This window comes from Garra rufa, chromosome 5, assembly GCF_049309525.1.
Source record: "Garra rufa chromosome 5, GarRuf1.0, whole genome shotgun sequence".
Taxonomy (NCBI): Eukaryota; Metazoa; Chordata; class Actinopteri; order Cypriniformes; family Cyprinidae; genus Garra; species Garra rufa.
The window spans coordinates 10,131,912-10,144,685 of record NC_133365.1 but is presented as its reverse complement, the minus strand read 5'-3'; the positions used below and the strand labels follow the sequence as shown (position 1 = coordinate 10,144,685).

Below are 12,774 nucleotides of genomic sequence, written 5' to 3'. Positions count from 1 at the left end.
ATTTGAGATTAAAAAGTAAATAAGTTGTAAATGTTTTTAAAAATAACCTATTGTTTCACTAGATAAGACCCTTCTTCTTTGGCTGGGATCATTTAGAGCCCTTTGAAGCTGCTTTTAAACTGCATTTTGGAAGTTCGAATTCGGGGGCACCATAGAAGTCCATTGTATGAAGAGAAATCCTGAAATGTTTTCCTCAAAAAAACACCATTTCTTTACAACTGAAGAAAGAAAGACATGAACATCTTGGATGACAAGGGGGTGAGTACATTATCTGTAAATTTTTGTTCTGAAAGTGAACTACTCCTTTAAATAGTCAGCAACAGCCACTGCAGTACCATTTGTTCATACAACCTTTTTTTTAAACAACTTGTTTTAAATGACCATCGCATGCAACTTGAAAAAAAGAAATGGCTGTGTTGCACTAGTTTCAGTTACCCTGATGAGTGGTCTAATATACAGCCGTTGTTGCCAACCTAGAGACATACTGCCCCGTGCAAGGTCTTGCTTGCTCTCTGATGAACAGCGGATTCAGTTGATTCTGTTTGCTGTGTCAGAGAAAAACTAAAAAATAGATATTCCCCCTAACCTTTCCTGTGTATTTTTGTGCATGACTTCATCAAGTGACATTTTGCAACTTTTCAAGCAAGCTTTAGCTACTTCCAGTTGAAAGCAACAGTGAATACAGCACTGCAACAGTAGTGAATAGCCTACCAGGAAATGATCACCAAATGCTGTGATGTAAAAAATATTTAGAATGGAAAACAAGGTACTGATAACTGAAGAGGAATTTGCTTTTGATTTCACCATTCTCATAGTCAACCTGTTAGAAATCTTTAATACAGTGCTGACACAGTAAGGAAGTTTCAGTCAGTATTACTCAGCAAAGTCTCCTTCCTACTCTTGCCTAATTTGGAGACGTTCCAGCTACTGTATGTCCTTGTCTACATGGGGTTATGGGTTTCCCCTTATTTTCCCTTTTTTCACTCAAGGATTTAGTGTATACTTCAGCGACTAATGAAAATTTATGGGGTTTTACTAGCAACATCTACTAGTTGCAAGTTGTTGCAAAGCACTGATTAAAATCCAGTTTTCAGTTTATCTTAAAAAAAAAATTCTCCACATTTCTTTGTATTGTAACCTTATTATTAACATTTTTAACATCTGAGTTGTAATTGCACCCACACTGATATATTCTGAGCAGTAATCAGTTGGACAGGAAATTTAATGCAAAGTCTTTTTGTTTCCTGCAGCATTTTGACCACAGCAGCCGCGTGAGACTTCCTCTAGAGCAAAGCACTTCTAAGAAATGCAATACTTATATGAAACAGGCTGTATACTGAAAGAGAAAGATAGAGAGAGAGAGGAGAAAATATTTAATTACAACTACTACATACTGTTCAAAATAGAAGTGGCTCCCATCAAAGTACTGTGCCTTGATCTTAATATTTAATGCTTGTGCTTTAATACATTTAATTACTTAATGTTTGCAATGCAGTCAGCTAAGTGAAACCGATACTGTCTTTCATACTTGATTCTCAGGTGGGAAAATACACAACAAATGTGACCCTGGGTAACAAAACTAGTCATAAGTCACAAGTATATTTGTAGATGTAGAAATTGGCAACAATACCTATTATTGGTCAAAATGATCATTTTTTCTTTTATGCCAAAAATCATTAGAATATTAAGTAAAGATTGTTCCATGAAGATATTTATAAATTTTTTTACCTTAAATATATCAAAATTTAATTTTTGATTAGTAATATGAATTTGCTAAGAACTTCATTTGGACAACTTTAAAGGCGATTTGCATAATAATTAGATTATTATTATTTATTATTTTTTTTTTTTGCACCCTTAGATTCCAGATTTTCAAATAGTTGTATCTCGACCAAGTATTTACCTGTCCTTTCCCGTCAATGGAAATCTTATTCAAATATTATATTTTAAATCTTATGACTGGTTTTGTGATCTTGGGTCACATATAATTGAAATGATCTCTATAATTCCCTTTTCGCAGCATATCCATCTCTATGAGAATAGGGTAAAGTAAGAACTTGAAAGGGTTTTTTTTTTTGGAACATTTCAAACAAAGAAAACAAATCATGAACAGCAATCAAGTGCATTGAATTTATCAGAGCATTTAGAGATCAGGTAAATGAAAGTATCCACTTAGTTTACAGATTTTCAGGCACTATGTATGAAAGCAAATGATTTGAAGTGATTCGGTTATTAATTTCAAGATCAATCAACACGGGTGGATCCGTGCAGGACATCGGCTCTATGCTTGATTCCTACGCCGGGCTTCTGTGAATTTCTGCTAAGAGAAGACAGAATTAACAGTACTTTTTTTTACTAGCATTCATTTCAGTTAAAGGAGCAGTTCACTTTCAGAACTTATATATTTACCGATAATGTACTCACCCTCTGTTCATCCAAGATGTTCATGTCTTTCTTTCTTTAGTCGTAAAGACAATTTCAGGATTTCTCTCCATATAATGGACATCTATGGTGCCCCCGAGTTTGAACTTTCAAAATGCAGCTTCAAAGGGCTCCAAATGATCCCAGCTGAGGAAGAAAGGTCTTATTTAGCAAACAATCAGTTATTTTCTAAAAATATTTACAATTTATATACTTTTTAACATCAAATGCTTGTCTTGTCTAGCTCTGTAAGACAAGTTTTTGAGATTAAAAAGCATATAAGTTGTAAATGTTTTAGAAAATAACTGATCGTTTGCTAGATAAGACCTTTCTTCTTCAGCTGGGATCATTTAGAGCCCTTTGAAGCTGCATTTTAGAAGTTCAAACTCTGGGGCACCATAGAAGTACATTATGTAGAGAGAAATCCTGAAATGTTTTCCTCAAAAAACACCATTTCTTTACGACTGAAGAAAGAAAGAACATCTTGGATGACAAGGGGGTGAGTACATTATCTGTAAATTTTTGTTCTGAAAGTGAACTACTCCTTTAAAGACTCACTGTGCAGGTTTATATTTTTAAACTGAAAAGGAAATTAATGCTTTTGCATGCTGACCTTTTTTTGAATAGCTTTCAAAATATACTTGGTAAATCTTGACGCTGGATTCAAGCATTTCTGCCCTGCTTCAGGTCTCAGAGTGACACTTAACAAACAAGACACAAAGAAAATGGGCATTTATTTGATATCTAAAACAAAGCACTTATGTATAAACAACAATAGACTGCTTACACAATCTCCACTCTTTTACAAGAACGACTTGGAGGGATAATTTCAACCTTCTCAATTGCCTCTGGAGAGACTTTATCCAGTCCTTTATCAGCACAAATGCATCTGCCCTTCACATGCAGTGATTGACCTCAAACAACCCAGGGTTCATTTCAGGTTAGTTTTAGAATTCAAATTTGAAAGTTAATTTTAATGGGTAAAAAACAAAAAAAAACATTATTTTTATGAGAGTGAGCTCACCTTTCACCTTGACCACAAGGAGACAGACGAGAACAATAAAAGCTGTAGCAGTTTTCATTTTGTTTTTGATCTTGTATAATCTCTTAAATGCTGGGCGGATGATATTATGAATAATGGGATTCCAGCAACTCTATTTTTATACCTCAAAAGATCTGCCCACTGAGGTGATTCTCACTTTTTGTTTCATTAGAGCTTCCTTCATCTGTTCTAAGAAATTTAGCCTTTAAATGTAAGGAGAAGCTTTGTCACAAGTCAATTGTTTTTAAATGGGTTAGTACGGATGGTTTCAGTTTCTAGTTTCAGAATATACCTTTTCAGTAACATTTTTTGAGAAACAATCCCAAATACATCACATAATCCACTGATTAATTCTGGTACTTCAGTTTTATTCATATAATGCTCATTATATATATAATATTTTACATAGGTGCTTTATATAGTTGAGAATATCTAGCAACGAAAACCTTCATAATCATTTAAGGATGCAAAAATAGGACTAAAACCATCAACCTCAAATACACTGGAGTCAGCTGATGTGGAGTCAATTCTTTCAGTGGGGAGATGCAGGGATTATTCACCCAAAGTGAAATTTCCTTCATTTTTTCATCGTTGTGCTGTTTCAAAATCAAGGCCTTAACCATGAATACTCCAAACGTGAAAAATATTTAAGAGCTTCAGCTGGGGTGAGAACATTTTCAATGAAAACTTTTCAGATTATGTCTGTTCCTCACACAGCACACCAGTCATATAGACTACTTATGTCTTTTTACGTTTAGGAACTTGACGAGAATCCCTTTTACTTTAATTTTAATGCATAAAATATTGCAGTGTCAAGTTTTTACATAACTTCTCCTTTGGTGTTGCACAGAAGGAAGAATGTCAAATGAGTTTGGATCAACATAAATAAGTGAGTGAATGATGACAGAGTTTTGTGGGAACTGAGAATATTCTGAATACACTAAAAACGTTGTGCTGCATTCAGCTGCTTAACAGGAAATTTCAGTGTATACACACAATGATTACATTTAGATCACAAAGGGAACAAGCCATAGCTTGTTATTTATGACTTTCAGCAGTGTTTGGGAGTACTTACATTTACCAGAAATACGTGATTTAATTACAAAATATATGTTACTGAGGGAAAAAAAAGTGTGTAATTAAGTTAAAGTGAGTTATTAAATGTTAATAATTTTACAAAGAGGGTTACTTTTAAATATTTTCATACACACCCACATACAGATTTGATTGAATTCTTTCCCAAATTGCATTGACTGCTGTAAAATATCAGACATGAGAAGTTTCAGGGGTTTTTAGGACACATGCTTATGCGATAACTCTTTTATTTTCTATTCGGGTGCATGTATATGCTTTATTTTTAAAATTTTTATTTTTAAAGATGAACTGTTTTTTCCCAAGTCATTGTTAGATCCCAGCCACTGTCGTAGCTATGCAAGAATCTGATTTCGAAAACAGTATCTTAACAATTAGCCTATATCTTATGATGTTAAATCTGTATTTAACCTCAGAACCATCTCAAAGTAAAACGAGGTGTTATAGTCTGATTTTGTGGCGGCTCTACTTTAAAATTAAATTATTTTCTTAATTTATAATTCAAGTGATGAAGGATTTTAAAAAGTCTGACAATAATCAGTGTTGAATACTACTTGAAAGTCATGTCACTACATCTTGTTGTTATAAACTTCCCAAAGCTGCCCAGGGTTCATACTTTTCAATATTACCACACAATGAATTAATAACAAATTTATAAATAATAATGAATTCTAAGTATTCTAAGTACATGAGTATACACAGAAATACTCAAATTAAGTGGTATATACTGTATAACAAATCTCTACTGCTTGATTGCTTGTATAGTTGCAAGATTTAAACTATATTATCATCCAACTCCAATCTGCTAAATGTGACTATAAGCCATGAAGATATTAAGCTCATTTTATATAAAGCTGATTTAGAACAATAAACAAAGTGTATTGTAAAAAGTACATTTGAGATCAGAAGTTTACATACATCTTGCAGAATCTGCAAAATGTTAATTATTTTACCAAAATAAGTAGATCATACGAAATGCATGGTATTTTTATTTAGTACTGACCTAATTAGTAAATTTTTAACATAAAGGTGTTTACATTTAGTCCACAAGAGAAAATAACTGTTCAAAAGTTTTCACTCCTGGCACTTAATGCATCGTTTTTCCTTCTGGAGCATCAGTGAGCGTTCAAACCTTCTGTAATATGATATGAGTCCCTCGGTTGTCCTCAATCATACAGTCATTATTGAAAAGGTTCAAATACACAAAAATGCTGATAAAACCAAAGAATTTGTGGGACCTGAAAGATTTTTCTAAAGAACAGCAGGCAGTTTAACTATACCATGTCAGGATTCTTTTAAAGTAATCTACCATCCTATCTAATGGTCTAAATGTTCAGAAGAGTTTTTAATTTTTTAACACTTCATAATTTTTGCTCTGAATCCAAATTTTGCGGCAAGAATTTTGCAGCTGTACTTTAAAGTATCTCCTATGTTTTCTTTGGTGTTTAGATTTAGCAATAGCTTCCTCAATCTGAGTTGGGTTCAGCTCACAGACATCACTACTCTCTCTATTTCCCGTCACCATCTTCTCTACTGTCTTCAACAGCTCTGAAATCTGAGATCTATCCCCAGTCTCACTAATATTGAGAACATGAAACCGATTTCCACATTTTTTCACAAGTGCCTGGAGGTCATGGTCTTGGATGTTCTGCTTTTGTTGTTCGTCGGTAACAGTGAAAAGGATCATGACCTTCTCTCTGCACTTTTCCTCAAAAATCATCTCCATTTTCTTCACCATGTTTCTGTCCTCTTCAGAAAATGGCTTTGCTGGTATGACCAGGAGGAAAGCGTGAGGTCCATGTGAAAAGAGACGGATACAGAATTGTAATTTTTCTTGTATTTCCTCTGTGGAGAGCTTAGAGCTGAACCAGTCAGGAGTGTTGATCACAGCCACCTGCTCCCCATCCACCACTACATTATCTACTGTGATCTTCATCTGGGTGGCTGGAGAGGTATCACCCTGACTCTTCTCTCGGCCAAATATCATGTGTTCAACTGCGGTCTTCTCAGGCTCAAATGTGCCCAGCAGGACAAGTGTCAGTTCTGATTCAACTTTAGGATCTGTTTCACCCGTAAAAAGAATAAATCATTAGGGGTTCAAGAAAAAGTCATTATGAAATGAAAATGAAGTAAATTTGACCCTCACTAAATCAACAAAACCTATATTGAAAAAGTTTAGTAAATAAAACGGTTCATTGAGAATTTTGGGTTCCTTCTTTTTCTGTTTCATAACTATTGAAAATCAAGTATGCTTTATTCAACTAATTTACAACAAAACGTGTTCAAACGTGTAAAAAAAAAAAAATCATACTCACAGGAAGATACTTCAGTCGCCTCTGTGTCTTCTTGTGTACACTATTGTGTCAGAAAAGAGTGATTTGTAACATATTTGTTAATAGACCTTAAATGCTGAATCAGTTTGTTAACAGACCATAAATGCTGAATTAATTAATAGAGTTGTAGTTTTTTATTACCCAGTTAAAGCATGGACAACATCTTAACCGCGTCAAGTAGTTACGTAGAGTTGAAGTCACCTGGGTCTGCTCCAACATAGTGCAGAAAATGCCACAATATGAACCTGGTTAGTCTCATTTATCCACATTAGTGTCACATAATTTACTACTATCAATTCACTATTTCAAGTACTTTCAAGTATAGCTTATAGCTTAGCTTTATTTATTTGCTCACAGCTAACTTTGTGGCATTTTGTGTTTTGCATCAGTTTTTTCCAACCAGTTTTGTTAATATTTGCCAGCTGTGGGTTCTGTGGGTGCTGAAAAATAATGTTTGCTCATTCGCACACACGTACATTTTGGTTTGCCGTGCTTTATGGGAACTTTGCATACTGTACAATAATTGTTAATGTGAGGTTAAAATGTTAAAATATATTAAATTTGAAATCAAAATGGTGCATAACCTAACTCTGGAGCTGTTGGGTTTTAAATAGACAATAACCCTAGGTGATGCAATGAGTCACTGAAATCTGTTAGTCTAAGCTGCTGTTGTCTTTAGAGGCTAAATCACCAAAGCAGATTCAACTTCTGAATAAAACAAGATTGAGGGAAAGATCAGAAAGTATAATTGGGGTATTAACCTAGTGTATTTATTACATTTAACTATGTGAAGCTAAATGCAATAAATAAATAAAGCCATGCCAATGTGTTTAGTGCACAGGAGGCTATCTCTAAATATGAAATTTCTGTGACTATTTATCCCAAACCCTTTTTTCAAGGACATACAGTATTTAAAGGAGAGGTTCACTTCCAGAACCAAAATTTACAGATAATTTACTCACCCCCTTGTCATCCAAGATGTTCACGTCTTTCTTTTTTCAGTCGTGCAAAAATTGTTTCTTGAGGAAAACATTTCAGGAATGTTCTCCATATAGTGGACACTATGGTGTCCGTGAGTTTGAACTTCCAAAATGCAACTTCAAAGGGCTCTAAATGATCCCAGCCGAGGAATAAGGGTCTTATCAAGCAAAACAATCGATTATTTTCTTTAAAAAATTACAATTTATTTACATTTTAACCTCAAATGCTTGTCTTGTCTAGCTCTGCGATGTAAATGCGTACTCTGTGTACTCTGGTTCAAGACAGTTAGGGTATGTCGAAAAACTCCCATCTCATTTTCTCCTCCAACTTCAAAACAGCCTACATCGCTGTTTTATTTTTTGTAAAAAACAATTGATCATCTTTGCACTTTCACTTTGTAAACACTGGGTTGGTACTTCTGCAGCAATGTAGGATGATTTTAAAGTTGAAGGACAAAATAAGATGGGAGTTTTTCGACCTACCCTAACTGTCTTGAACTGGAGTAGACAGTATGCATGTGCATTGCAGAGCTAGACAAGATGAGCATTTGAAGTTAAATATATTAATTGTAATAATTTTTAGCAAATAATCAATCGATATTCTCAGCCTCAGATGTCACGCCTGATGCATATGGTACACTTAACTGGAAACACTTCAGGAATTTCGAAGTCGTCATCTGATTGGTTGAATTTGATCGGATTTCCGAGAGACGCGAGTGTCGTGTTTATTTTCAGTCCGCCGGGAAACAAAGTGCAGATGACTGATTTACTCTGTGTTTTGCCAAGAGGTGCAAATGCAGACACCATTGTTATACACTTTTGCAACATTCGCGAACAAATTACTGATTACTGCTTGTTCTCCCACTTCTTCTACGACTTTCGATGCTGGTTATTTCAATGACTAACTAGTGGCACGCGGGGCTGTTGTTGTAGGGAAATTTCCACGCCCTGAAACGTGACGCTGAATGAAATGAACTGTGATTGGTTGTTTGACATGTCAGTTAAACACCTTATGGGCGGGCCTTGGCCAATGAAAGCTGCCATGGATTCCAGACCTTCAGCTGTCAATCTAGATAAGTCCCTTCTTCCTCGGCTGGAATCGTTTAGAGCCCTTTGAAGCTGCATTTAAACTGCATTTTGGAAGTTCAATCTCGCGGGCACCATAAAGTCATCTTGGATGAACAAAGGGGTTAGTAAATCATCTATAAATATTCTGGAAGTGAACTTCTCATTAAACATATAGATTTACTCATTAAAATGCATCTTTTATCTTGAATAACTGGATACCTGTGGCTGCAGCCATTGATGGATTGAAGCCAGAGCTTCAGAATTCCTAACACACTGCAGGAGTCCCTTTTCCTCGTTGAACAGACAGTCCACTGTGAGTGTATTCTTCCTGGTCACAAAACTGCTGCTGTCTAGCAGAGTCTTCTCTGAGTCAAATGTGTAATGGAGCACCATGAAAACAGCTCTTTTAGACTCTGTTAACAGAGTGATCAAATAGTTGTTATATGTAATCATTGTTAAAATAAGTACAATAACTTGAGATAATTAAATATTTATAATATATAATACATACACTACCAGCATAATACCTGAGAGAGCTTTAAGTTCATTCAGTGCAGCATCAATATCAGTTCCTGCCCTTGAGACAATGGTGCAGAAAACCAAAATGGTGTCACACTCCTCCACGGTGAACACCTGCTGACCTGATACTTGTTCAAGGACGTTTCTTATGATATCCTCTTTAGTCTTGAATGTCTTCCCAGGTGAAAGGATGAAATATTTATTTCCTTCAAGAGGAAGAAGGAAGTCACGGTCATCCATCTGTATCTATTATTTTCCCCAAACTATTTAGTAATAGAGTCTTTAAAAGAGCACTGAAGCTCTGCAGTTACTATTACCAGTAATTGTGGGACATTGGTCTCTCTGTTCTTCAGTTACGTTCACGTCTGTGATTGCTGAAGAATTTTGAAGTTCACTATTAGTTGTATCATCCATTTTAGTTCTAGCTCTGAAATTGATAGTGCACAGTAATATTCTTCATTATTTTCATTGTATATACATCTTGATTTAGATCATGTATATTTTAAACATAATAATTAGGACTTATATTTGTTTTATTTAAATAGTCTGAGTCTTGGACAAGAGTAAAACTTTTAAAATTTGCCATTCAAACGCAAAATAACCTTGCAATACTAAAAGTTATTTATACATTTAGAGTGATCCACAGGAATTGGCGAAGTCATGCAGTCTGTGATGGACAGACCGTTAACGGCTGGTCTATGTCGTAATAGTACATCAGGCAGGACATCCAAACGCTCACCTATCATTCAACAACCTCAAACATGGCTTTTCATTTGAAATATGTAAGTAGTAGCAACTTTACATGGCTGCTCAATCTAATGTTAATTTAGAAAAATATGTGCTACTCAAGTGTCTGTGCGAAGTGTGGAAGCTGAACTTTTATACAGATAAAAGTAATACATCTTTTGAATCTGTAAAGACTCTACATTTATTTGTATCCACTCACAATAACAAAACGTTGTGCTTTTGTAAAATAATTAAAGCAAACAGGATGCGCTTTCTGCCGTCTCGTTCTCTATGAAGTTAAGCGAAACTTTAAAACTCTGTGTATACTTGCCTTACAGACATGAAAAATATCTATAGAGAGTGAAATTTCTACTTTTAAATGAACCAATTCAAATAGAAAACAAATATTCTCAGATTATGTAATCTAACTGTGGAGATGACAAGTCAGTGTTGCCAACTTCACCTCTTAAGCAGAAAACAACAAATTATTAAAAGGTTAATGTACTGTGGCAAACTTGTTTTGCATGTGCTTGAGCACTTATTAGACTATATAGGCAATTAAAGGCTTAATTTTATGATTTATATGGTTTGTTTATAATGCTTAAAAAGAACGACTACTAGTCGACCAGAAAAATCTTTAGTCGAGAGCAGCCCTAGTCAAAATATAACGCCCTTCCATGCTTACTAAGTCCTTCTCTGTATGATTTAGCAGCTTCTGTGGTCTAGACATCATAAATTAGTAGAACAACATCTTCAGTAGTACATTAACCATGCAACCCATGCTGCTGTTTACATCCTGAGTAAGTTGGTGTGCAAACTGCGGTACTGTGTGCACTCTTAAATGAGCCTAATAAACCTGCAGCTGTCTTGTTAAAGCAGTGTTTTATTTTATATTTAATATGTTGTAGCCTACTTGAATACTAAACCTACCTGGAAAAACTTGTTTTTTATTTGTATCTTTGTCCTGTTGTTTGTAATTTACTTCTTTGCTCTTATTAAACAAAAAACTTGTTTAAAGGTACTTGTTTGTTCAGACACAAACAAATAATGTATAGCTAGTCTCATATATGGTAGATATAACTGTAAAAAAACATTCGGATTTTCCACAAAGGTATGCCACAAATCAGCCATTTTGTCTGCAAATAAATCTCTCTCACACACACAAATAAATGAATGAAGAAGTTTGTTGCACAGCATAAAATTAGAGGATCTGCTGCTGCTACTCACCCAAACTGCTCTCCTCTCACAATATAACAATCTTTCACTTTCATTTACCATCATTTATCACTTGCCACCAAGTTCCTGAGAGTGCGTCACAACTCTGCAAAGCAAGATGTAGCACTGCAAACATGTAAAATGGGGCATGCAACAGTCACCACAGCGCAACTTCTGTTGTTATGAATGTGATTAAAATACCTCTTTTCTATATGCCAGTGTCTTTAACATGAAAAGTTTACAATTGATTCTTAAGAGGGAAAAAGTAAAATATAAAATTTAATAAATAAATAAATAATAAAAGAAAATAGCCTAATAAATAAATAAAAAGTAACAGGTAAAAAATAACATAGTTGGACACATTAACTATTGCATACATTGTTAGCTCATTCATACATACACATTTATACCCTACAAACTGTATCCACTTACCCTAACCCCATTCCTAACCTAAAACTTTCAGCATTTATAGATTTTTAAAACACTTAATTCAATATAATTTATATGCTGTTTTAAATGTCAATTTTAAAAATGATCTTTTACTGGTATTATATTTGGTCCACATACTGTAATGTATCCCAGTGGTTCCCAACCACGTTCCTGGAGGCCCTTCAACTGCATGTTTTCCATGTCTCCTTAATCAAACACACCTGATTCAATGATAACGATCAACTCATTAGTAGAGACTCCAAGACCTGAAATGGGTGTGTCAGACAAAGAAGAGATGCAAAATGTGTAGTGTTGGGGGGCCTCTAGGAACATGGTTGGGAACCACTGATGTTGGGAATACCAGGTACACCCACACAAAATTTAGTTTCACTATATTAGACAGGACTGATTTTCTACCAGGTTATTATTCCTATTCTATCCTATCCTTATTATATCTCCTAAGCCAACTGCTACAACTAGCCTACTACCCCTCACAGAAACATGTGCAAAACATTTTTCTAGAGAACTTTTATTTTGATGTTTTGGTCCGAGCTTAAAGGGATAGTTCACCCAAAAATGAAAATTTGATGTTCATCTGCTTACCCCCAGGGCATCCAAGATGTAGGTGACTTTATTTCTTCAGTAGAACACAAATGAAGATTTTTAACTCAAACCGTTGCAGTCTGTTGGTCATATAATGGCAGTGAATGGGCAGCAAACCTTTGAAAGTAAAAAAAAAAAAAAAACATGCACAGACAAATCCAAATTACACCCTGCGGCTTGTGACAATACATTAATGACACTAAGACACGACACTATTGTTTTTTTGCGAGAAACTGAACAGTATTTATAGCACTTTTTACCTTTGAAAGACAGCAATGTGGAACTATCCTGAGTGCATGCTCAGCATCCAATGCGTTACCTGTGTACGCACTCTGGCGTAATATAA

General features: G+C 34.9%; 2 protein-coding genes across 2 annotated transcripts; both read right to left on the bottom strand.

Annotated features, from left to right (window-relative positions):
- Positions 1–3,013: 3,013 nt before the first annotated feature.
- On the bottom strand, positions 3,014–3,503 carry cxcl11.8 (chemokine (C-X-C motif) ligand 11, duplicate 8). The gene is made up of 3 exons (XM_073839518.1): positions 3,446–3,503; positions 3,209–3,335; positions 3,014–3,122 (listed from the first exon to the last, which is right to left on the bottom strand). The coding sequence occupies exons 1-3, from the start codon at positions 3,501–3,503 to the stop codon at positions 3,014–3,016; spliced, it is 294 nt and encodes a 97-aa protein (XP_073695619.1).
- A 2,023-nt stretch (positions 3,504–5,526) lies between these two features.
- On the bottom strand, positions 5,527–9,877 carry LOC141335820 (uncharacterized). The gene is made up of 6 exons (XM_073841377.1): positions 9,773–9,877; positions 9,464–9,661; positions 9,156–9,349; positions 7,030–7,095; positions 6,871–6,910; positions 5,527–6,616 (listed from the first exon to the last, which is right to left on the bottom strand). The coding sequence occupies exons 1-6, from the start codon at positions 9,867–9,869 to the stop codon at positions 5,901–5,903; spliced, it is 1,311 nt and encodes a 436-aa protein (XP_073697478.1). The 5' UTR covers positions 9,870–9,877; the 3' UTR covers positions 5,527–5,900.
- Positions 9,878–12,774: the final 2,897 nt, after the last annotated feature.

Bases quoted from the DNA above. Each gene is read 5' to 3' on its own strand.
- cxcl11.8 (XM_073839518.1), bottom strand. From the start codon at position 3,503: ATGAAAACTGCTACAGCTTTTATTGTTCTCGTCTGTCTCCTTGTGGTC. The intron at 3,336-3,445 runs GTGAGCTCACTC...GGGTTGTTTGAG, and splicing joins CCTTGTGGTCAAGGTGAAAG to GTCAATCACTGCATGTGAAG. The intron at 3,123-3,208 runs GTAAGCAGTCTA...TTGTTTGTTAAG, and splicing joins TGTAAAAGAGTGGAGATTGT to TGTCACTCTGAGACCTGAAG.
- LOC141335820 (XM_073841377.1), bottom strand. From the start codon at position 9,869: ATGGATGATACAACTAATAGTGAACTTCAAAATTCTTCAGCAATCACA. The intron at 9,350-9,463 runs GTATTATGCTGG...CTCTGTTAACAG, and splicing joins TGAACTTAAAGCTCTCTCAG to AGTCTAAAAGAGCTGTTTTC. The intron at 7,096-9,155 runs GTATCCAGTTAT...ATGTTGGAGCAG, and splicing joins ATCAATGGCTGCAGCCACAG to ACCCAGGTGACTTCAACTCT.